The sequence below is a fragment of the Amphiprion ocellaris genome, chromosome 19, assembly GCF_022539595.1.
Source record: "Amphiprion ocellaris isolate individual 3 ecotype Okinawa chromosome 19, ASM2253959v1, whole genome shotgun sequence".
Lineage (NCBI taxonomy): Eukaryota > Metazoa > Chordata > Actinopteri > Pomacentridae > Amphiprion > Amphiprion ocellaris.
Window position 1 is genome coordinate 32453026 of NC_072784.1, and position 24110 is coordinate 32477135.

The 24110-nt window shown below is 47.0% G+C and overlaps 1 protein-coding gene and 1 long non-coding RNA gene across 5 annotated transcripts; one reads left to right on the forward strand and one right to left on the reverse strand.

The window, feature by feature from the left end:
- Window positions 1–1313: 1313 nt before the first annotated feature.
- On the reverse strand, window positions 1314–4737 carry LOC111562601 (uncharacterized). The gene is made up of 3 exons (XR_008599821.1): window positions 4432–4737; window positions 2577–4245; window positions 1314–2254 (listed from the first exon to the last, which is right to left on the reverse strand). It is a non-coding gene; the product is annotated as an uncharacterized LOC111562601 (long non-coding RNA).
- Window positions 4738–4790: 53 nt separating this feature from the next.
- On the forward strand, window positions 4791–23331 carry pdgfab (platelet-derived growth factor alpha polypeptide b). Of its 4 annotated transcripts, none has more exons than XR_002745606.3 (7): window positions 4795–5326; window positions 6233–6329; window positions 10335–10469; window positions 11654–11844; window positions 19847–19973; window positions 20688–20812; window positions 21429–23331. XR_002745606.3 is itself a non-coding variant. In XM_023261222.3 (6 exons), exons 1-6 carry the CDS (start codon window positions 5264–5266, stop codon window positions 21440–21442), a joined length of 627 nt encoding a protein of 208 aa, XP_023116990.1. In that variant the 5' UTR covers window positions 4800–5263; the 3' UTR covers window positions 21443–23331. The 4 variants fall into 4 exon arrangements, 2 of the variants coding, with proteins under 2 accessions (XP_035799832.1, XP_023116990.1); XR_002745607.3 differs by having other exon boundaries at window positions 4798–5326; window positions 10341–10469; XM_023261222.3 differs by lacking the exon at window positions 20688–20812 and having other exon boundaries at window positions 4800–5326.
- Window positions 23332–24110: the final 779 nt, after the last annotated feature.

Here is a 24110-nt window from a genome sequence, read left to right on the forward strand (position 1 = left end):
CTGGATGTTGAACGCCTGCACAGCTACAGAGCTTAAAGGAGGAGTGAGCGGCGGGGTGCTGGGGCAACAGAGCTCTTCATTCAGGATGCTGTGCATGTCGGAGAGATGAAGTCTTGTAAATGGCTGCCAGTAATGGTCCCTATAAAAGAGCAGCTGCGTGTAGCTGTAAGTGAGGCGGCTGTACTTTGCCTCCCTCCGCTGCCTAACGTTCAGCTGAACACGCAGCAGGAGAGTGCGTTGGAGTAAAACGTTGGAGTGTAAATTTGTGCACCGTGCTGCTGCTTGTTTACGTGAACAGAGGTTGCCCTGGTTATGCACTCTGCTCTGGATAATTTCCAAGTCCAATCTATATTGCTACCAGCCTCTGAAATGCACCTTTGCTCCTGGGAAATTTCACCTGAACCACTTGGCCTGTGAGTGTGTGTGAGTAACCCGACCATAAATGTTCCTAGCGGGTGTATTACAAGAGCTGGTGTCAAATAACACACAGCTCAACACTAAAAACATCAAGACGCAGCCCACTAATGGCCTCAGCTTTGTCATCACAGACCCTGATGAGCTTCAGTTAGCGAGGCCTGGTGGTGCCCTGAGGAGGAGGGAGGAGATCTTTGCTCCACAGAGGACCTTGTGTCGTGACTCATGCCTCGCTGATATGGTTGGGTGGCACCGAGGGAGACACCAGCTTCAGATGTGTGTTTGTTTCTCTGTCGCAGGGCAATCCGCTCTGTCATCCACCCGGCTGCTGGCACGATGAGGCGTCACAGCGTGGGGATGCCCAGTGGAGAGCTCGTAATAATTTCCACTGGAAGGCAAATAAAGCCGCTGCAAGTCTCACAAATATGCAGCTATCAGTGCCGAGTTTCTATTGTGGACTCTGCTATCTTTTTATGGTCCAGCAGCACGTTGAAGTGTGAGATTCTCTGCTTTCGTTGAGGGTCACAGTTCAGTTCACTGGGATCAAGTTGAGATTAAGTTATGGATGATAAAGTTCTAACACTTAGAGGACTGAGACGCAGGGGCTTTGTGTTGCACTGTAAACAAATAAAATAAAAATTTACGGTAAAATTCTGGAAGCTGTGGTCGCCAGAACGTTGCCATAAAATTACAGTAAAACATTTTCTTCATTTACAGTAAGGAAATGTGTTGATACTGTTGATTTTACAATTTTAAAATGTGCTTCATTCCATATTTTACTATAAAAAAAAATAAGTTGTAACCTTTAAAAAAATATTTGTTTTACTTGAAAATTTACATGAAAATATTTATAAAATAAAGTTTGTGTGACCTGTTAGAAATATTACAGCATGTTTCCATCATCAGCACAGCAGCTGGTGTATTTATCATTTAATATGTGCATTTATGGCAATTAATATTATAGAATGATGCAAAAATTGCGGTTCTAGCTGTCATAAATATTAAAGCATGTGTTTGTTAGTACATCATTTTCACCACTACAAACTGCATTTTTGACATGAAATAAATGCAAAAATCATCATGTTACTTGTTATAAATATTACATCATGTTTCCGTTACCAGTTCTTACATTTAACAGTATATTTATACTGTACAGGTGTGGAGGAATGACTCAGCTGTTTATCAGGTTGATGGCAGCGGGGAAGACGGATGGATGGACGGATGGATGGATGGATGGATGGATGGATGGATGGATGGATGATGGATAGATAGATAGATAGATAGATAGATAGATAGATAGATAGATAGATAGATAGACAGACAGACAGACAGACAGACAGACAGACAGACAGACAGACAGACAGACAGACAGACAGACAGACAGACAGACAGATAGATAGATAGATAGATAGATAGATAGATAGATAGATGGACGGATGGACGGACGGAAGGACAGACAGACAGACAGACAGATGACTTGATTTCTGCTCCCTGAATCTTCATATTTATTGTTTTATTCTGACCATAAAGCAGATCTGAAATGACTCAACTACAGTTTACCTTCCTGTCCCAGCCTGACAAATAAAAATATAATAATAAGGTCAGGAGCAGACGGATGAACACTCCTTCCTGCCATGGAAACAGATGACTCAGATGGACAGTTCATCCAGACTGAGGCTCACTTCAGCTCATATCCACCACATTCTTTACAGATTCCCCCCTTCTTCCTCTGCTGCTCTCTGGGAACCATGCGAGGCCCGGGGCAGGACGGGAGTCATCACCTCACTCAGAGCGTCCTCTCCGCAGCGTCTTTATGGCTGGATTTACTGTGCAGCAGCATCTATAAAATCATTTAATGGGGTTAATGTTGTTAGGTACACAGGCCTCAGTTGCCAGTAAACATGTTGCCTAACAGCTCCTGCAGAAACGAAGGAAAACACAGAGAAGGAGTCCTGGCCTCGCTGCTTTCATTTTCTATTCTCCTCAAAAATATTAAAATAAAAACTCCAGCAATTCTGTTCTCTCGTCTTCCTAAAGATTCCTTTAACTTCATCCTGCAATCACACTTTTCTGACTCATGTTCAGATTGTTTTTCTCTACATTCATCTTCCTCTGAGCACAAAGGATCCATTAAAGTGAACAACAGGCTGCTTCATCCTCACCTGCTAGTTTCTCCTTTTACTCACTCCTTCACTTCCTCCCACCATGACGCCAAACCTTCATCCAGCATGAGTCAGTCCAGAGTAGGAGTCCCGGGAGGCTGACCTGTAACCATGACAACAAGGACCAGTCAGGAGTCATGAAGAACCAGCCTGGTCTGAGTCCTCTTAGTCCACTGAGGAACGATCAGAACAGAGCTTAACTAGAAAAGCCTCAGAGAGCGAAGTCCTCCTCCAAGGCTGCTCATTCCCCATGTGTCAGAAATGCAGCTTTTTCTTTATGAGTTTATTGGACTTTTTTGTCTTTTTTTGTCTCATTTTTTTTGTCATTTTCTGTCTCGCTTTAGTTGTTTTGTATCTCGCTTTTGTTATTTTGTGTCTAGCTTTTATTGTTTTGTGTCTTGCTTTTATCATTTTTGTGATCTTTTTGTCTTGTTTATGTTGTCTCATTTTTTGCCATTTTGTGTTTTGCTTTGGTTGTTTTGTGTCTCGTTTTAATTTTGTGTCTCACTTTTGTCATTTTGTGTCTCGTTTTTGTAATTTTTTTTGATTGTTTCGTGTCATTTGTCTAATTTTTTGGTCATTTTCTGTCTTGCTTTTGTTGTTTTGTGTCAGTCGTTTTTGGGATTTTTTTGTCTTGTTTTGTGTTTTTTGTTTAATTTTGTTGTCATTTTGTGTTGTGCTTTTGTGGTTTTCTGTCTCATTTGTGTCATTTTTGTCCCAATTGTGTTATTTGTGTAATCTTTTTTGTGTTTTGCACCATGCTTGTATAATTTTGTGTCTTTTTGTCTTGTTTCATGCCATTTGTCTAATTTTTTGTCATGTTGTGTGTCACTTTTGTTGGTTTTTGTCTCGGACTCAGAAACACCCCCACAATTTAATCAGTTGTTCCTTGTATCATTTCTGACAGATAAGTCCTGATAAGTCCTCAGCGGTGGATTTATAGTAGGATCACAATCATGTGATCGTCAGCAGGCAGCTAGCGTTTGCTTGTTGTCATGGTTACAGTGACGCTGTGCCGCTATCTGACAATGATACAGAAATTTTTAACAAATCTGTGGATCTGGACTATAAGCCGCATCACTGCCAAAATATAAACACTTGGTCCTTGAGTCATTTCTGACCTTCACTGAAAATTTCATCCAAATCCGTTGGTCTGTTTTATAGTAATGTTGGTAACAGACAGACAGACAGACAGACAGACCAACGCCGATGGTCACAAAACTCCACCATTCCTTGGCGGAGACAAGTCAGATGAATGACTTCAGCAGAAAGAAATGTTTTATAGAAATATTGGAGTCATTTTACAGCTGGTACCATCCTGACATGAACTTCATGGGGCTATTAAAATAGCTGCATTAATTACTCCACCATCTGCTGCCGTGCTTCCTCCGTGCACGGCTTCACCCTCAGGCTGCCTCCAGCTCAGTGGACGAGGTGGAGCAGACCACCTGGCTAGCTGACCTGTGGCTGCTAATGTGTGTCTGGAGGTATGTCTCCTTTATCAGGCCCTTCGGCTCTCCTCCCAGACCTCCCAGACCTCCCAGCAGAGCAACCTGCAGCTCCTCCAACAAGCCCAGACCAGTCGGTGGTGAACCTGCAGGTAAGTAGAGGCTTCCTGAGTCCCAGTGCTCTGCCCACACACAGACCTGGACACGAGCTGGTCATCATCCTGAGAATTAGATGTTTGTGCTGATAAATGTTGGGACAGAACACATAACTATAATTTCATAAATAAACTTTCATAAATCCTGAGACATCATGAGTCATCTCTCCATCCTTTTACGCTTTTTTCCTTTTTGTCCAAATTTAATCAAAGCAAAAAGCATCCTGAGTGATTAGAAATTAACTTCCTAACCTCCTCTTCCTTTGATTCCAATCAGAGAACCACATCTCTCCACCAGCATCCTTCCTTTCCCAGAGCCTCCACAGCTCCAATCACCTTTAATCACTGATAATCAATATCGATCACAGCTCCAATCTCTGAATGGACACACACATACACACACACGCACACACACACACACACACACACACACACACACACACACACACACACACACACACACACACACACACACACACACACACACACACACACTCTGAGGGGGGTGGGGAGGTGCTCTGAGTCGTCACCGGGGGGAGGCGCATCGTTCCCGGAGCTGCTGCTTCTATATCCAGCGGCTCAGAGGCGCTCTGGTTCCATTCACTCCAGAGTCCTGCTCAGCTGAAGACCTGCTGCTGCTCCGGATAGAAACACGGACAACTCTCTGAGGACATCTGCTCTCCTGGATTATTTTCACTGGCGACTGTTAGAGAGGTCTGACTCCTGAAACTTTGTCCAGAGATAAGGAGCCGTTTCTTCCTCTGCAGTTCATTAAACTGGGCTGAAGTTTGCGCTCTCAGAAGGTGAAGGACAAGTGCAATGCGCGTCTCTCTGGATTGTCTCCTTTGAGGAACTATGTGGAGCTGCAGATCAGAGCTTGTTCAGGAGGACCGATGTGAATAACCAGACCCAGCGTCCAGCCTCTCAGCCTTCCTGCAGCCCGGTGTCCGCCTGCGCTGCTCGGACACTCCGGTTTGTGTCCCCGAGGGGATGGTCGTGGATCCTCCGGGGCCAGGAGCGACTCTGGGGCTCCGACGCAGCAGCAGCTTTCTCGTGTCTGGGGTTGATTCTGAATTTAAGGGAAATGAGAGCCGCACTTTGCTCCTTCCTGCTGTGGACGACGTACCTGCTGCTGGTCACCGCTGAGGTAAAGTTACCGGACAGGCGGCCGGTCGGCCCGGTCGGCCCCGTGGCGCACGTACTTTGGCGTGATTTTATTCCTGTGAGGGTGCAAAGGTCCACGAGAACGCGCTACACGCACGACACGCACCCTGATGCCAGAGCCAGAAACTGCTCAGAAACATCTCGGAGTTTTAAAGGAAAGAGTTTCCTTTCAGCTGAAGTCTCACTCTAGATCTGTTTTAGGAGCAGAATTCATTTTCACAACAAACACGAACATCGCAGTTACTTTGGGCTTTTGTGTCAAACCAGTGTGTGTTCTGAGCGCGTCCATGAGGCTGATATAAATAGTTGAGCTGCCCGCAGGTGCAGAGAGCTGAGCTCCTCCGGTAGTCCTCCGGTAGTCCTTCCTGTAGTCCTCCGGTAGTCCTCCGGTAGTCCCTCCTGTAGTCCCTCCGGTAGTCCTCCGGTAGTCCTCAGCTCTATGCAGAAAACCGACCGTTTATCACCGCCAACAGCTGTAATATCTGCAGAACTGTGCATGTTAGGGTGAGCTACTATCTAAAGTTCTTCCAGATTAACTTCATGGAGATCATTTCCAGAATAATATTTTACATGGAACTGGTTCTTATTCTAGAATTATGTATTCAATTCAAATCAATTCAGTTTTATTTGCATATGCGCCAATTACAGGTCAAATTGTCTCAAGGCTTCTTTACAGAAGTCATGTGTCTGTGCGCGAAATTATCCAGGAGAGCAGAATGAGATTTTTTTTAAATCTATCATCCTCAGCCGGTTCAGCCTGGTATTTCTCCTGGAGCTCGGTGTCTCCGTGGACACTGTTTGGCACTGAGCTGCAGAGTTGTCCCTGATGTTTGAAAGCTTGATTCCTCCACATCTCTCAGCTCCTCTCTCTGCTTCTCTTCCCCTGAAGGAAGTGGAGTTTCCCCAGGAGCTGATCGACCGACTGTCCCACAGTGAGATCCACAGCATCAGCGACCTCCAGCGGCTCCTGGAGATTGACTCCGTAGGTAAATTCTGCCTCTCGATCCTTTTATTAATAGAGTTTGTTGTGTGATGTTGCTCAGATGTGAGATGCTGCTATTGTTGCTGTAACAGGGTGGAGCTGAAATAAAGCACCAGGATGCATGATGGGATCAGAGCAGGACTTTATTAGCACTCAAACTATGCGTTATTCTGGAACCTCCTTTAAACATGGCCTTCGTTTAACAGCCATGCTTGTGTAGGATTTCTGCTTTAGTGAAGCTAAAGCTCAGTGATCAAGCTAAATAAAATTAGATCTCTATAATAATCAGACCGTTTAAGCTCAGTGATCTGTTGGAAAGACGAGTGAATTCTGTGTAAATGTAAATGAATGAGAGGAGCCCCTGGTGGACCTACTGATGGCTGTTTAACTGAATGAGATGTGTAGAATTTGCAGAATTAGTGAGTTTAGTAAACAGACAGGTGCAGCTGCACACATTCTGCTGATTCTATCCAGCAGAGAATCAGACTTGTGTGGTTTCCAGATAAAGCAGGAACCCTGACAGGTGCATCCACATGTGACAAAGGTGGACTTTCACTGCTGGCTTTTATTTGTGCATCTTCTGATGAAGTGTCCTCCATGCAGCAGCTCTCCGAGACAAGCTCGCAGGCCAAACGTGCTTCTTCTGCTTCAGGTGCTGCTTCTTCTAGACCGGTCTGTCTTGGACCGGCTTAGATTGAGTTGCAGCGCTGCTCTGGAGGAAGCTGTTTGCCTTTACATGAGCCTCTGTTTACTCAGGATTCGGCCGTAGATCTCATCAGGGCTCTCCCATAAAGACTGGTTGATGGAAATAGGTAATGACTAAATTTGCTTTAACTGTCCTGAATCATGTCAGCTGGCTCGCTGGTCACAGCTCATTAGCAGCCTCCAACCTTAGATTCAGACTCAAGTGTTGCTCTGTGTCAGTGTGTGTTTGCTTTTCTGAAGGAAGTATTAATTAGAGCTAATGACTCCACATCATTAGTGAGCTTCATTTATTAATCCACAGTCAGACCTGCCTGGACGCCACAACAATGATCCCCCCGCTCCATGCTGAGCCAAGAATAGATCCCCGGAGTGCCTCTAGCATGAGAAGAGGTGTTTATAATTGAATTAACATGTCTTTCTTCAAACAGAGTGATGTTTTGCAGGGTAACAGTAGTAGGCTGATTATTATTACGAGGACATAAATCTGTCTGAGGGCCAGCTTGGCGGCCCTGGCTAGCCCATTAAAAGACCTTTGACGCCAGCCAGAGGGGTATTTTCAGAGCTTTTGTTGCAGATGTCAGGGACAGTAAAACTACCAGTATAGACTGTATCAAGCAGGGAGGAAGAAAGAAGAGATGTTTTTATGTACACAAGGATAAGAGACACATTCACACCTGGACGATCTGACAAGGACTGAAACTGTCAGTTATTTAGTTTTATCTTTTCATTGTGCATTATTTTTATCTTCTTTTCTTGTGAAGCGCTTGGTTGTGGACGTCTGTGGTGTTCGTACTTCAGCCTGTGAGGACGGATGAGGCTGAACGGCTGGAGGCCTGCAGGGCTCATTCAGGGCTGCATGTTTCACTTCCAGCCGCTCGCTCAGTGCAGGCTGTTTGTTTTTGTGAGGATGGTGTGTTCAGCTCTGACTGACAGATGAGATGACCTCCTTGCAGATGGCTGTCTGGCCCCTGAGGTGCTCCTCTCTATCCCCGTCTCCTCCTCAGGTGGCCCCTGGCCTGCCTGCTCTTATCTCTTTCAGTGAAGGACTCTGACAGAGAAGGGAACCTGACTCTTGACGTGGGGTGGAGGTGGAGGAGGAATCTGGAACTTGTGTTCCTGCATCAGTCAGTCAGAGAGGCTGCAAGTTGTTGTGCAATCTGCTTAGTTTGTGACAGCGTGTTTAAATTCTGGCAGCACTACCTGAAGCTACAACATCTGATAAACAGAGTGACTGTGCTTCCACAGCAAGGACCTGCTGCTCAAACGACCTGAGAGATTCTGGGTCAACTCAACCATCTAACTGATGACAACAACAAAACCAGGAAGAGTGACAGAGAAAGAATTATGGAGTTACTTATTACTACAAGTCAACAACATGTTGGCTGTTTGCACAAGCAGAAGGAGAAAGAAAGAGAGGAGGAGGAGTAAAGGGAGGGAGCCGAGGCCCTCGGCTAATGGTGGGAGTAATTTGCCAGTCATGAAAGCCTGATTCATGGAGAGAGACTGTCTCCTGTCCTCTTTTCTCTTGTCTCAGTTTGTCAGCGCTTGTTTTTGCTTCTCAGTCACCTGGAACCAGCAGAGCAGTAAACCCCTCACTCCTCCACCTCTCTATTCAGCGCCCCTTCCTACTCTCTCTTCTTACCTCATTTTCGTTGCTTCTTCCTGCCTGATCACCTTCGTTCCATCTCTTTTGTGCTGTTTCTTTGAGCGTAAAGGGAAAAAACAGCAGAATGGTCCTTTCATTGTGCTGAGAATGGGGTCTCTCCAGTCTATAAAAGGCTTCTTTATGTCCTACCTTCCTTTCTGCTGCCAGATTTGATAAAAACTGTCTGCGGGTGGCCACCAGTGTGACACCTTCCTCCCTCCTGCCTCCCCCAGACAGGAGGAGGTGAAGAGAGGCATCGGTAGGAAAACCCAGTGGGAGTCAGTGACCCGGAGTGTTAAAGGTTATTAGGAGGGAAAATCAGCCAGATATCACATTCCAGAGTCCGGTGTCAGTGCTGCAGACAGTGTGGGTCTGTGTTTGCTGCTGATGTACAGCATGTGTTTCTCTAAGTGTGGTTAAACTCGCCTGAACGCTCGGCTCTCACAGCTGTAGTCACCACTTCCCTTCTGTGAACCTTTGGTTCTGGGTCACTGGCTACATGACTGACTGCAAGGAAATTTCCTTAACTCTCTCTGAAGGACTGACACCTGACAGACCTGGAAAAAGTAGGCATCAAAAAGCAAATAAACAACCAATCGGAGAGGTAGAAGCATGTATAGGTAGAGGAAATCCCTTCAGAAGACTCTGGTCAGAGCACAAAGAAGCTGGGAGAGTGGAATGTGTTTGCCTGTGGCTGAGCTTTGTTGCGCTGGTGTACATTGGGTTTTAGCATGTTATGGAGGATAATAGATAGATAGAGTTTGCGTACTTGTGAGTGTGTGTTTATGTGAAGTGTACAGGTGTAGGATTCTGTTAGCCAGGTGGGGTGGATATTCAGAAGACCCACCCACTTAGCAAACACTCTCAGACTCTGCTCTGTGGGAAAGGCCAGTATCCTGTGGACAAGCTTTATCATTTTATTGCTGCTCTGGCACTTTTCTGTAATCCACCTCATATTCTGGGTGTGGACCAAAACAAGCAGCTTTATCAGATGACCGTGACGGTGAAAAAGCTGAAGTGGCTAAATTGGACGGGAGCTAACAAAACATGTACTTTTCCAAGCCACTGAATGATTGAAAAAGCAAACATTTTCAGGTAAATGAGAGACACGAAACCACTAATTAGGGGCAGGAATAATGGCAGCTGAGTAGCACCTGTCAAATGACCACTTTAGTCCCTGTGTGTCTGTGAAGGTTGTTTTTGAAGGCGCATGCTGACTCACCTGAGTCTAGTTACTTTATTCCTGCCGGGAAAGTTCAGCCAAATGAGTGAGTCAGGCTGACACACAAAGCTTTCAATTACACTGAGGTCTGTGTAGAGCTGTTCCTGCTGCCTCCCTGCACTCTGGACCGTTTACCTCAATTAGTGACATCATCAGCAGTCGCCCTGCAGGTCGAAGGGAACGCTAAGCCCTTCAGGGAATCAAAGAATCAAACATACAGCAGCAGAAACCAGTCAGAAGTTACCATCTCATTATGGTTGTGTGACTAACCGACACTCAGTTTGTTGTGGGAGGGGTCTGGTGAGGCCGACCAAGCCACCATCACAGCTTTGGACAGTGTTAAAGCTGCAGCGGGTGGTTTATTGGTTGAACAAGCTTTTAGTGTGCATGTGTTGCTGTGTGACATTAGTAATATGACGGCCTTCTGTTTTGACGAGGAACAGGAAATGATGTCATCGAGGAGGCGAAGTACAGCAAACACCACAACCACCACAAGAACTTCTCTCGTCATCACGGTTACTACAATGACCTGAAGAGTTTCCAGCTCCACAGCCGGCGCAAGAGGAGCATTGGTAAGACTGCAGGAACACAATATGCCTCAGTGTGTTGCTCAGAGGTTGAATCACCATTACGTTTGACACTATATATACATGACAGTGTCAAAATGCCCTAAAAATAACCTGTATCTTAAATATCACCCCTGACATGTGAGTTCCCAGGAGATGAAACCGAGCACTTTACACTAATTTAAAACAAAGCTAACACTTAGTGGCTTTTATACTGCTTTTTAGTGGATAAAAGGAACCCTAATGAAGACATCTACCCAGTATTTATGGCAATCAAAGAATCATGAGAAGCGAGACTGGTGCATGAGCTCAACGAAGACGTCTGACATGAAGCCTTTTAATTGGCCGGAGGCTTGCAGATCTAAGACACACGCGTCAGGAGAGAAATATATCCTTGAGCGTGGAAATTCCAGGCATTCAGGGTTCAAGTTGCAGCTCGCCTGGGCTCTCAGTCAGATTTCTTCATAAAACGCCATGCGGTACGATATCTGATCGAGGCGTGGAGAATGCCATGTAGTGTGTGATGTGTGTGTTAAAACTGGCTGCGTGTTTTCTCCCAGCAGCCTTTAGAGCAACACAGGATGAAGTCGCTGGTCGTATTTCATCCATGTGCTCTGTATCATACGTTTATGACACGCTGGACCATTCTGGCAGCTGTCGACTGAAGCCTCATGTTCTGTACATGAACATATCATCTTTACGACATAATGGTATCTTACTGTACACTCTCTGTCAAATCTTCAGATCTGACTGTTTGTCTTAAGTGAATGCTTACAGCCGTCCTCTTCACACTATGGCCAGCAGGGTCAGAGGCCATGATCTGATTTCCCACCTGTGGACGTAAAGTTTTTCTGGCCCAGTCACGGAGCATTAACCCCTGTGAGGGCTCTGAACAAAGGAACTCTCTTTTTGTGTCTCACCGACTCCTGAGCTCCTTAGCTGATATGAGATCAGCTTTTGGGAGAGCTTGTCTTCTTAACAGTCTTAAAAGAGGTTGGGTGTGATCTTAGGTAGGACGAACAGCTCCCACACCGAGTGAGTCATCAAATAATGAGCAGTGAAAGAATGCATGAAGCAGCTGTGAGGGAAGAGGACGGATTACAACAGCACATCAGCACACGCTTGTAATCGGAAAATTCATCACTGAACACTGATGCATTTACATGTCCCTCTCCCTGTCTGTCTTGCAGTAGAGGAGGCAGTCCCGGCGGTGTGTAAGACACGGACGGTGATCTATGAGATTCCCAGGAGCCAGGTGGATCCCACGTCGGCCAACTTCCTGATATGGCCGCCCTGTGTGGAGGTGAAGCGCTGCACAGGCTGCTGCAACACCAGCAACATGCGCTGCCACCCGTCCCGCAAACACCACCGCACCGTTAAGGTAAGACACGCCAATGACCTGCTCAAAAACATGCCTGTATTCACACAATCACTCTAAATAATGGCTGTACTGCCAGGATGACTCCACCTTATAGCCCATATACACCCATCAGCCACAGCATTCTGACCACTGACAGCTGAAGAACATCCATCATCTCGTTCTCCAACGTTCTGCTGGGAAACCTTCAGTCCTGACATTCATGTGGATGTTTGACATGAACCACCCACCTAAACCCTGCAGGTCAACAACCCTCCACCCCCCATAGCAGCAGCAGTCCTTGATGCCAGTTTCCACCCCGACACACCACAGAACCTGCTCAGGAGAACCTGGGGAACACAACAGAGCTAAGCTGTTCACCCAGGTTCCACACTCCCCAGATCCAGATCTAACTGAGCATCTGTGGGATGGTCCAGGATCAGCCTGATCTAGATACGTCCTCCCTGGAATCCACAGGATCCACAGGACCCACAGGATCCACAGGATCCACAGGACATTCCCAGAGGTCCTGAGTCCATGAACCACTGGGTCAGAGGAGTTTTAGCAGCATAAAGGGACCAACGCAGTATTAGACAGGTGGTCATAAAGTCATGCCTGATCTGTGTATAAATATGAATATATGCATACCATTTAAGATAAGTTAAACACACGGAGGCATCGTTGGACTAGCAGGCCTTCCTACATGCTCATTCTGTATCTTACCTCCTCTTCCTACCATAGTACCCCTCTCCTCTGAGCCTCTTTGGCCAGATACTGGCCAGCTAGCCTCCGCTGCCTCCCATCCTCTCCTCTCTCCTTCCATTTCTGCCCATCGCCACCCTCTCTTGGCATCCCTCTATCCCATGTTTGGTGAGAGGCCAGGGTGGCTGTGCCAGGACAGCAGGAGGGAGGAAGAGGACGAGAGAGAGGACAAGCAGAGAGGGTTGTTTACACTTTCTGCCAGGACATCTGTTGAAGGATCGGCCCAAGAGGGATGCTCCTGCCAGATATAAGACAGAAAGAAAGCGAGAGTGAATGTGTGGGAAAGAGGGGAAAACAGTGTCCTGTATCTTGAGAATATCTGAGTGTCAGCGACTGCTCCTTCGCTCTCCGTTTGTTTGGCCTTTAGCAGCGAGCTCCGAGGAGACAAGGTGAAAGAGAATGGGAGGGATTGCAGGGGCTTGCACTGTTCTCAGAGGCTCTTTGGCATCGCTTGCTTGAAAACATGTCCCTCTGTTCAGGATCAGAGGAGCCTCGGTGGCTGGAGCTGAGATGTATTTGTGATGTATTTACACTGCACCCTGTTAGCCAGCGCACGGCTCTGTTTGGAGGTATGGGAGTTATGTGGTCTGTTCTGTAAGAGGAGGAGACAACAGGGCATAAACAGGAGAGCCTGGAACACTCTGACTCTCTCCTCTGTAATCATGGGTGCTGGGACGTCGCTTTCTCTCCAGCTCCTCATGCACGACTTTAAAGATGCCGCCTTGATAAAGCAGTGGAGTAATAAAACAAATACCAGTGCTGTGTGCTGCTGCCTTCTTCCTCCCTTGGCACACTGGTGCAGGTCGTGGAGATTTGAGCTCGGATAGCAGGACATTCTCTGCTTTTAGTCTTAGAGCAGAAACAGTGAGGCTACGCTGACAAGACGGCCATTGTAGGGCAGCCAGGGCAGGGCTTCTGGTCAGAAATGCTGAGTCATAGTGTGGTAAGAGAGTCCAGCTCTGATATACAGCACAACCCTGTGTGTCTGTCTGTCTCCATGCAAACTCATCTGTCTCTCCGTCCGGCGGACAGTCTGAGTCCGTCATCCTCAATAGCAGCTCTGTCTGTGATCACAGCGACGCAGAGACACTGACGGCAGATCCGAGACAGCGTAAGGCGTGATTCCGCTATTCCTGGAATGCTGTGATCCATGCAGCTCTGTCCGTGTGTCCCCGTTGTGACACCGAGTACAGAATGAGCTCACAGACCTGAGGCTTCAGGCTTCCATAGGGAGCTCCAGCAGCAAACCGGCAGAGAGGCGATCATCCATGGAGAGGTCAGCGGTCAGCAGACATTCACCACGTTCTGTCTGAGAAACACTGTCTCATGACAAGAGTTTAATTTGTGTCCGTCCCTTCAGCTGCTTTCTGAATAGGGGTTCAGTTTATGCTTCTTCCTGCGTTTATTAGAAAGCTAAAAATGTTGTCCGTCGCCGGGCCTAACTTGTTTTTCTTGTGCAAGCCACAGATTGAGAAAAGAACACATTTACTGTGTTTCTTTCCATCTCATTCCACTATGCATCTTTATTCCCCTTCTTGTCTTTCTCTCCCTCTTCCTCTTTTCATGCTGTGGCCCCCAGAAAGAGCGGGTCTGTGCAGGCCCAGTACTGTAAAGCCTGTCCTGTTCAGTGGTGGTAATAAAACGGCAGCTCTAAATAGGAGCAGCCTGAGGGAGGAGAAGGGGCAGATCCTGAAGCCACCTACTTTCTTTTCCTCCGTCTTCCTTATGCCCTCCTCTCATTCTTTTGCACTTCTCTTTTTTTGCACTTTGGTCCATCACTGTGATAAGTCTATCTCTGAAACTTTACTTGTGCATATATAGGTTGCATTTACTTGGTTGTTTTTGTGTTGTCTGAATGTCCTGCCATGGAAAGACACCGTAAAAGAAAGAGGTGTAAAGATAAGCGACATGCAGCCGTTTAGAGATGGCTCAGTATTCATAAAAGGGATTGAGAGAGCAAGGCAGAGATGGAAAGACAAACATAGACAGACAAACAGAATTCTTAATGAGCAAATGCTTTTATGTCTTGGGACTCTATCATCCCTGCATTCCTTTAACTCCTCCTCCTGCTGCACTCTCAGTGACACCATTCCCTCCCTCCATCCCAGCATCTTGGCTCTCCCGTTTCCTTTCCACTCAAAATTATTTCTCCACACTTGTCTCAATTCTTTGAGATTTTTTTGGAACATCTTTTGCCACTGTCTCAGTGTCACAGTCTTCTTAGAGTTGTTATAATCTACATAAATGATGCACAAATTATTACATGTCAGAATGAATATATAAGTTCCACTTCTCCCCTCTGGTAAATCTCCGTTGTCATGTTCTCTCTTGTCTGTCTCACCTCCCTCTCCGGTATTTCCTCAGTTCCTCATCTCTCTCTCTGTCCAGTCTGATGCTTTTCTCAGAGCTTTTGGCTCCGATGAACTCACCCATAAAACAACAGGTGATTTGAACAGACAGAGGAAAGAAGCTGTGTGTGAGCTCCAAGGAGATTTCTGCACTAATCTCAACACACACGTGCACTTCTGCATTCTTTAGGCGTTTGTGCACGAGTCTGTGTTCTTCTTATGGGGCAGAGGAAACAGGCCAGGAATGGACCTGTCACTCTCAGGGCTTCTGCTTTAGAAGTTCATAACATTCATTATTTAAGAACATCATGTGATATTTGAGCTGACATTTCTTTAAACAAGCAAATCAGAGTGAGGGGCTTTTAACACGTACACACCCTGAAATCCATGTTTTGTGGTTTTCGGATCCAAAAAGTTAGTTGACAGTAAATTAATCTTTTCTTGTGTTGTGTCTGTTGTAGAAAATGAGCAGAACAATGGAGAGAACACATGAATGAGCTGCCAGCTACATCTTGGAATCCCACAGAATTAAAGAAAAACTTTATAACTTTAATAAATTTCAGTGTTTGTGCTGTAAATTGCATTTTAGTAATCTAATTTGTGCAAATAATAGTAAGGAGGGGATGGAGGAGGAGCACAGCTGTAAAAATAGAAGCAAAACATGAGAAGTTGGTGTTTCCACTTCATGCCGATCTTTAATCTAGTCAATATGACATTACTGTTAGGATTCCGCTCAGTTTATCTCGTTCTGTTTGCCCTTGAAGCATTACGCACAAGAATCCTGCAGAAGTCGGAGAGGGTCATCGGTGCACATCTGTGTAAACCCCAGAAGAACATGAGTGTCGGTGCTCGGCTACGTAAACTCCCCGACCGCAGAGCTGGACGAGCAGGAGGAAGACGAGCCGCAGAGTAATGAAGTGTTGATGGCTGCTGCTTCAAAGGCTGACGGAGGCCAGGATGCAGCCCAGCGCTCAGTGTGGGGGTCCACATGTCCCTGCAGTGGCCCTCAGCCCGACCCCGACACACACACACACACACACACACACCGACAGTTACCTCGGCGACGTGGGTCACATGGGGTGTCGGGGGAAGCAGTAGCTCTGGAGCTGCGGTTGTGGGGGACCCTGACTTACGGGGTGTTTCATAAATACGGCGGTGTGTCGCTGATACAGTGGGAATGATTTATGATGATCTGAGGAGGTGGGCTGGGGGGCGGATGGGACCGAGGGGCCTCCCTGTTTGAAGTGCCTCGCAGCTGTGAATTATTTTCCCTTTGATTCACTCAGCTCGTCGCCTAGATGAAGCAGGGTGAGGGAGTTTGTGTGTGCGTGTGTGTGTGTGCGTGTGTGTGTGTGTGTGTGTGTGTGGCGTGCACGGCGGGGGTCAGAGACCATGGGAGTGTCCTCGGCGTGCCAGAAGACTTTGGCTACCGCTGCACCGGCTGGAATGCATCAGCTCGAACAGGAAAAGTAGCAGCGTATTTTAATCATATTTTACTTGGTTTCTGTATTTTCCTTCACTCCTCCTCACCCGTCCTCCCTTCTGTCTCCCCCCTGACTCCATCCTCCCCTCCACAGCTCCTCTCCACACAGACCCCTTCAGTCCTGGAGTCGGATTGTCTGTTATGTGAAATAGCTGTTCACTCCCTCCTTGCACTTTCTGTTTCCTGAAACAGAGCCATCTCCCACTCTCTAATTGTACCCTCCTGTCAAGTCTCTGCCATCCACTCTGTCCTTTTTGCTCTTTCATTAAACTCTTATTTACTTTATCCTCTTTTAAGTGCTCAGCATGTATTCCCCTCGATTCTGTTGTTCTGTGAAAACCAACAGAAAGATCATAGACGTCGTCACATTCTTTGATATGTGATATTGCACAGTGGTTCTGCAGGAGAAGAAGACAGAAGATGTGGTCAGAGGAAGATATTCACATCTGGAGATACATTATTGTGGGTGTGAGAGGGAGGTGGGCTGAGAAATGTCCTCCACACACTGCCAGTGATAACCTCGTCCTCCCTGAGGGTGAAGCTGAGGGCAGCAGCAGGTTGTCTTTGTCTGACTTTCAGTCTTCGTCCTCGATAGGTTTCCGTTCTCTTGCGAGTGTCATTTTATCCTCCTTTTATTTCAGACGACAGACAGATGAAGAAACGTGAAGCTTCTCCTCCTCGTCACAGCTTCAGCATCTCATTAAGGCCTCTTCTTTCTGGCCAGCGTCTCCTGATCCTCCCCACCCCGACAGATGAATCGCCACGCCGCCCTGCCTCCATTCTCCAAACACACACACATTAGTATTTATTTATTTTTGCTAGATTCTGTCACTGTTCCAGCTTGCCATGGCCCGCGGTGCACATCCACATCCCCGCTGTGTTTTCCTTGGAAGGCCGGAGTAAAACTTTCCCCTCCATCATGCTCTCATCAGTGCTTTGTGCTCAGGGAATTCCCAATTAACCCGACTGGGACAACAGGCTTCACCAGGAGGGCTGCGGAGACGCTGGGGATGGACCGAGGGGGTGCACTTCCCAGAGCCTCCAGCCTCACCCCAACCCCGTGGATCGGATGTCATTCCACAGCCGCTCAGGGGGACTCTTTCTCAGGGCCTCGGCTTTCTAGGGAGTTTAGAGCAGTTTGATTTATACAAAGAGAGTGTGGGGCCCCTAGTCGTAGCGTGGGGGTCTCTCTAATGTATGCTTTATGTGGGAAGTCATTGACTCTGTGCCAGATAGGAAGCCAGTGATCTTTGTGTAGAGGTTAAGATGTGGCTAAAAATTGACAAACACAGAATTAAATATGGAACTAAAGTGCAAAAGTGGTTGAGAGGAGAGGGGCCCTCTGTGCAGCTTCAAGCCTTTCCTGGAACACAAGAAACAGGAAACACGGCAGAAACTAAAAGTGTTGAAAAACTAGTGAGAGTTCAGGCTGTTTGAAACAAGCTGCAGCACAGATACATCTAGAAGCATGTATGTAATTGTGGTACCTCCTGCAGGGAGTGTTTTTAGACCTGCTGGTGAGGAGTGAAAGGACAAGAAGATGTCCTGCTGCTGGGCCTCTCATCTGAGGCCCGTTGCATCATCCTTCTGTCAATAGCTGTTTGTTTGGTGAGCAGAGTTTGGGTTTGTGTGTGTTAGTCATTAAGATCGGCGTTAGGAGTAAGTGTCAGACGTTGGCTTCCTGCTAGCTCCTTCTGGAGGCCCTCAGTGCCGACATTCCCGTAACCAACGGCAGCAGAGCCGTCCACAGAGAGCTGCAGCCTTCATCTGTCTCCGTCGCCCCGTTTTCAGATAATTTGATTAAATATTAGCAGTGCCTTTCTGGGAATCTCTTGTCATTCCGTGATGGTAGATAACAATAAGCCTTTGATAACTTCTCCACCTATCCAGTCAGAGTAATAAATGTCCCCAGTGGGGAGCCCAGAAACTAAATGTTAATAGGTAACACATGAATGTCATCTCATGCAAGTCATGATCACGGTCACTCCCTCCTCCCCCTCCTTAAATAACCCCCTCTGTTTGCACACACACACACACACACACACACACACACACACACACACACACACACACACACACCCCCCTTTGTGTTCCCTAATGACAGTGATGCTACACCTTCCTGCTCTTGGTTCTTCGCTGCTCTGGCCTTTCACCCGCTCTCCCTCTCTGTCAGCCGGTAACAGCAAACACACACCACTAACCCAGACACTATTGTCCTTTGTTTGCTCACCACATACCTCCTCTGCTTACTTGCCCTCTTTTCACTCCCTCTCTTCTTTCTCTTCCTCCATGGTAAGAAGTTGTGGTGAAGGAGTGGCTGCTCCTCACTTCTTTCTGGTTTCAGCCTCTGTTACAGCACATGCAGTTATTCTCTCATTGTGAATGTCAGCATCATGCTTTGTTTTATCAGACCAGGATTGGTATGTTCAGTTGTCTGCATGACAAACTCACCACTGAGAGAAAGCCTTGGCGGTATGCCATCATAGGATAGAGGAAGAAAGCCTCTCATCAGTTCTGGCCTGCGTATGCGTGCGTTAGCCTCATGTCCACTCCAACATCGTGTTGCTCATAACACCAGAGAGCGCTGAGAGATTGTCGGCCAATATCCTCTCTCGTGCAGTAACCAGGATAGGTAAAGCAGCGGATATTGTTTCCATGTGGCCCTCAGCGGTGGATGAGGAGGTTACCTGCCCTTGGCGCTCAGATCAGAGAGGGAGAAGCATGTGGCCACCTCCCCTGAGTTACACAACAACATCATCATAACCTCCAAGCAACCTTTCCTCTTCAGCTTTCATCTGAGCTTTAATCAACACAGCGTATTCACAGCCCTCAGGGGATGCTCCTTTCTGCTGCTGGCTGTTGGGTGGGAAGCAGAGGTCTAAGCCCTGAACTGGGAGGGTGTTACCAGCTGGGATTAGTCCCAGTAAACTGAGTTTCCTGCATGCATGCTAAGCAGCACTTTCTCTAACCCATGAAGAAATGTGGTATAAAAGCAGCGTGTTGGGACAAGCTGAGGGCGTTTATCTGTGTCTGTCTGGACGTGGATGCTCCAGGCCTGGAGCAGGGGGATCTCCCAGCTTCTCTTCTCCTGCCAGGACGAACCTTCCCTGGGCCTCGGGGCGTACGATGCCCCCCCCCCCCCCCCCCAGCTCCTCGGCCAGTGTTTGCTTGGATAGTCATAGGCTCCGTTCAGTTACAACCTGATCAGGAGAACACGAGTGGAACCCAGTGAATCAGCTTCTAAGGAATGCTGCCGTCACCCTCAGACACAGCGCTGAGTTTTTAGGAATCGGTTTATGGATGTGTCATCAGGATCTACACCTCCTGATGTTAGCAGATGGGCAGACAGAGTACATTCATCGACACGCAGGGAGGGGTGATGATGTTGGTGGAGCAGGTCTGTACCTAACCTTTTCACCCTTCCTCCCTTCAGGTAGCCAAGGTGGAGTACGTGAGGAGGAGACCCAAGCTGAAGGAGGTCTTTGTGCGGTTAGAAGACCACCTGGAGTGTGTCTGCACGTCACAGCATCACGTGGTAGAGCACTCGGATGCAGAAACAGGTAAATGTCGCTACAGCACTCGCTTTTTATGCAGAAAGATCTCGAAGCTGAGTTTGATGGCTGAACTTCCCTCATCCCCCCATCATGCATCGAACCTCCTGCTTTTCTGCCTTCCTCGTGTCTGTTTGACGGTGGTTTCCTCTGTCTGGCTCCTTGGCTTTGCACCGGATGACCTTTTTCTGTGACTGCTCCCCAACAGACAAACATACCGCTGATGTGGCCTGCAACTGTAAAACTGTAAAGCTTGTGTGTTTTTACCTTGTTAGATGCCGACGTGTGTGTGTGTGTGTGTGTGTGTGTGTGTGTGTGTGTGTGTGTGTGTGTGTGTGTGTGTGTGTGTGTGTGTGTGTGTGTGTGTGTGTGTGTGTGTGTGTGTGTGTGTGTGTGTGTGTGTGTGTGTGTGTGTGTGTGTGTGTGTGTGTGTGTGTGTGTCAAAGTGTATATGAATGTGTGTGTTAAGGGAGGGTGTCCAAAGGCTGCTTGGCATGACAGCAGGTAAATCCGCCAGTGCCTTGATCTGAAGCCTTTCTCTCCCTGGGAGCAGATAAGCGCTGCAATGTGTGCTGATAAGGCATCTGAAGTATTTATAGTGTGCTATATCTTTGCACTCTCTGCTTCTGTCCCAGGGCTGTTGTGCCTCTTTCTGTATCATAAACCCTGCTTCTTGCTTTTAACCCTCCTTCCTATCCACCCTCCCTGACTTTGTGTTTTCAGGCCACCGTAGGGCTAAAGGTAAAAAAAGGAAACCTAAAAATCTCAGGCCCAGCAAGGATTTATTGGTGACGTAATAAAGTTGCGCTCATTACCCAAAGTCCACTGGAGAGCTGTGAAGGGAACAGGTAGGACTTGAGCCCTCTAGCCTTCTCTCACCTTCTGGCACTGCACTGGCCCAATCAGGGCACAAAGAGGGCCTGCCAATCACTGTCACCAATCACATCACAGCCAATCAGTGTGAGAAGAGGGAGGGCTAAGGAGTTCCAGCTCCATGCTGCATGCTGACCCTGCTGAGCATGCACACTGCACATACCTGCCTGTGTGTGGTTGAGTTCACTACTTTTGCCATGTTTTACTGTAAAACGGCTCCAAATGTTTGTCTTGTTTCACTTCTTAAAAAGCACCAGTCTGTCTTTATTTGCTTCTCATCGTCTGACAGAGAGGAAGGGATTTTTTGGTCTTATTTTAAACAACAGGAGAACTGTTTGTCCTCTGCTTTACTCTGCACACGTTCAGTATTTAGACTGATGTAATAATGTGCAGTCTGATCACTGTCTTTATGATCTGGAGAAATGTGATTCAGAGCACCGGGGGTCTTGTGTGTGTTGTGTCAGTTTGCTTGAAGTGCATGACCAAATCCATGACAGTGGGCTCTAAATATTTTTTATTTCATCATGAAGTGCATGTGTTGTGATTGTGAACTTGCAGTACTAATCTCAGCTCTGTTTGTCTTTCCTGCAGTGGATGTGAGGTGAGACCAGTCAGAACAGGGGACTTCAGCGTGGGAAGGACCTGAGTATGGAGGACGCCACCGATGGGATGCCTGCTCCGTCCTCTTCCCCGCTGTTATGCAACCTTCGTTTAAAAACACAACTAACTGTTCTGTAAAGTGGAGAGACTGAGAAATAGACAGCAGACAAAAATCAATACGATGCCAAAGGTGCTTTTTAAAAACTAAACGGTGACCAGTGACGATGGTTTCCACAGACAGCTGAACTGTGCCGCTGATTAAGAGGAGAAGATGCTGTGGAGCTCAGCAGGGAGATGATGAAAGGGATACGTGTTGAACATCTTCACTGACTTTGTTTGAATGAGACTCACAGCAGAAACGCTACTGAACAGTTGGATCGTTCTTTCACGGGAATCCGACTCAACACAAGGGCCCTGCCTCGTTTAATGAGTCGTGCACACACAGGAAGGGAGAGAGAGACACAGAAAAAACAGTGGAGAGAAAAGAAGAGAGGGATGGAGAGCGTTTTATTTCTTCAAAAGACTCTCTGTGGAGCTTCAGACTTTTAAGAGTCACTGGACGATCACTGAGAGAAGAGTTGAGCTTCTCTGGTTGTCTGGGACTCTGTTATGTACAGTTCAATTTGAAAAAGGAAGATGCGCCGCTACTTACAAACTATTTATATGTGTGGACGTTTGCTTTCTGTCTCCTCCAGTACAAAAGAAAGAACAAAAAGAGTGTTTTTACTAATTTTGCAGACATGCACGAGTCCTGTGTGGTCTGGTTCTGTGCAGCCGTCAGCATCACAATCTCAGTGTCATTTTTTCTAGTTGTTGTTTTTCTTGTCAGCCATGTTTCTTATTATATTACAGTATATCTGATTGATGTCAAGTCTTGTATATGGTTTGGATATATGTGTGCAAGGAGGAGATGTGAGAGTCAGTACAGGAAGATGCTTTATTTTTGTTATGAAATATATTATGCATACTTATATTCAAGCAGGAATTATGTTTATTTCTTTGTTGTGGTTGAATGTCTGTATTTAATCCATTGGAGGAAACAAATGAAAAAATGGACAGATGTGGAGCGGCTGGGACGTAATGAGCGGTGGTGTTCTGTAGCTTTGGTCCAGTCGTGACAGCTGCCCAGTCCTGTGATGAGTGATGAGTGTGAATCCCAGCCACAGAATCCCAGCAGCTACAGTGTACAAAGGCGGCTGACTGAGGCGGGACGTGTGCTTACAGCGTCTCTGAGGCTATTTTTCATCCATATCGCTCCGTTGATAAGGAAGATGCCCGCCCAGTCTGCTTCACGAGCACACATGTTGTTCCTGCAGGAGAGCAAAGTCCACCTGAAAGTCTGAATGAGACGAGTGGATGAATGGGCCCCTTGTTGTTTCAGCCTTTACCTTTACAGGAGAACAAACCTCTGATCACTCCACCCGCTGTACTCACACCACATCAGGACACACAACCATCAGCACAGCTCCGGTTACTTCCCACCACTTCATGTGATGAATGTGTAACCAGGGCAACAACAGCAGCCCTCTTCCACCCTGCGGTTCAATCAGAACGTCTGACTGGCATTTTTCAAACAGACAAAGGTGAAGGAGTTTAAAGTGAATCAAGTGAAAGTCACATGAGAAGAGTCTGATGGAAACGTGTGTGAGCTGTGGACGTCACACCCACAGCCCACCTGAGAGTTCTGCTCTGGTGCTAAATCTGTAAGACTGAACTTTCTGTTCACATCCAGATGCTGTTAAATCAGGGACCATGAGCTGTTTGACTAGACAACACCATGCATTCTGCTTTAAGCCTCTATGACTTCTCTTTGAGCTTCCAGTGGATAAAGACGGCAACAATCATAATTTATATATTTATGTTTTCAACAATAAATATATTTCTGCTTATGAAACTGTCCCCTGGATGTTGAGTGCCATAAACTGAATTCATCCATCATCTATACACCGTTTAATCCTCATTAGGGGCTGGAGTCTAGCCCAGCTGACAGGGTGAAGGTTCACCTGGACAGGTAACAGCCTATCACAGGTTCACCTGGACAGGTAACAGCCTATCACAGGTTCACCTGGACAGGTAACAGTCTATCACAGGTTCACCTGGACAGGTAACAGCCTATCACAGGTTCACCTGGACAGGTAACAGTCTATCACAGGTTCACCTGGACAGGTAACAGTCTATCACAGGTTCACCTGGACAGGTAACAGCCTATCACAGGTTCACCTGGACAGGTAACAGTCTATCACAGGTTCACCTGGACAGGTAACAGCCTATCACAGGGCTACACATAGAGACAAACAATCACACTCACATTCACACCTACAGACAATTTAGAATCACTAATTAACCTCAGCATGTTGTTGGACTGTGGGAGGAAGCTGGAGAACCTGGAGAACCCAGCAGGAGAACATGAAGACTCCATGCAGAAAGATCCTGGGAAGGCCGGGATGCAAACCTGGGATCTTCCAGCTGCAAGGCAGTGCTAACCACCACTGAGTCACTGTGCAGCCCCTATACACTGGATCCTCCAGGATGATTTTTTAACATAATGTGAGATTTCATGCAGCACTAGAAATAGAATAGGAGGAAAAGAAAGACACACTATCTGCTGTCCTCAGGTACAGACTTTCCACTAAGTTTTACTTCACCAGCGATCTAAAATGAGATCAAACAAAT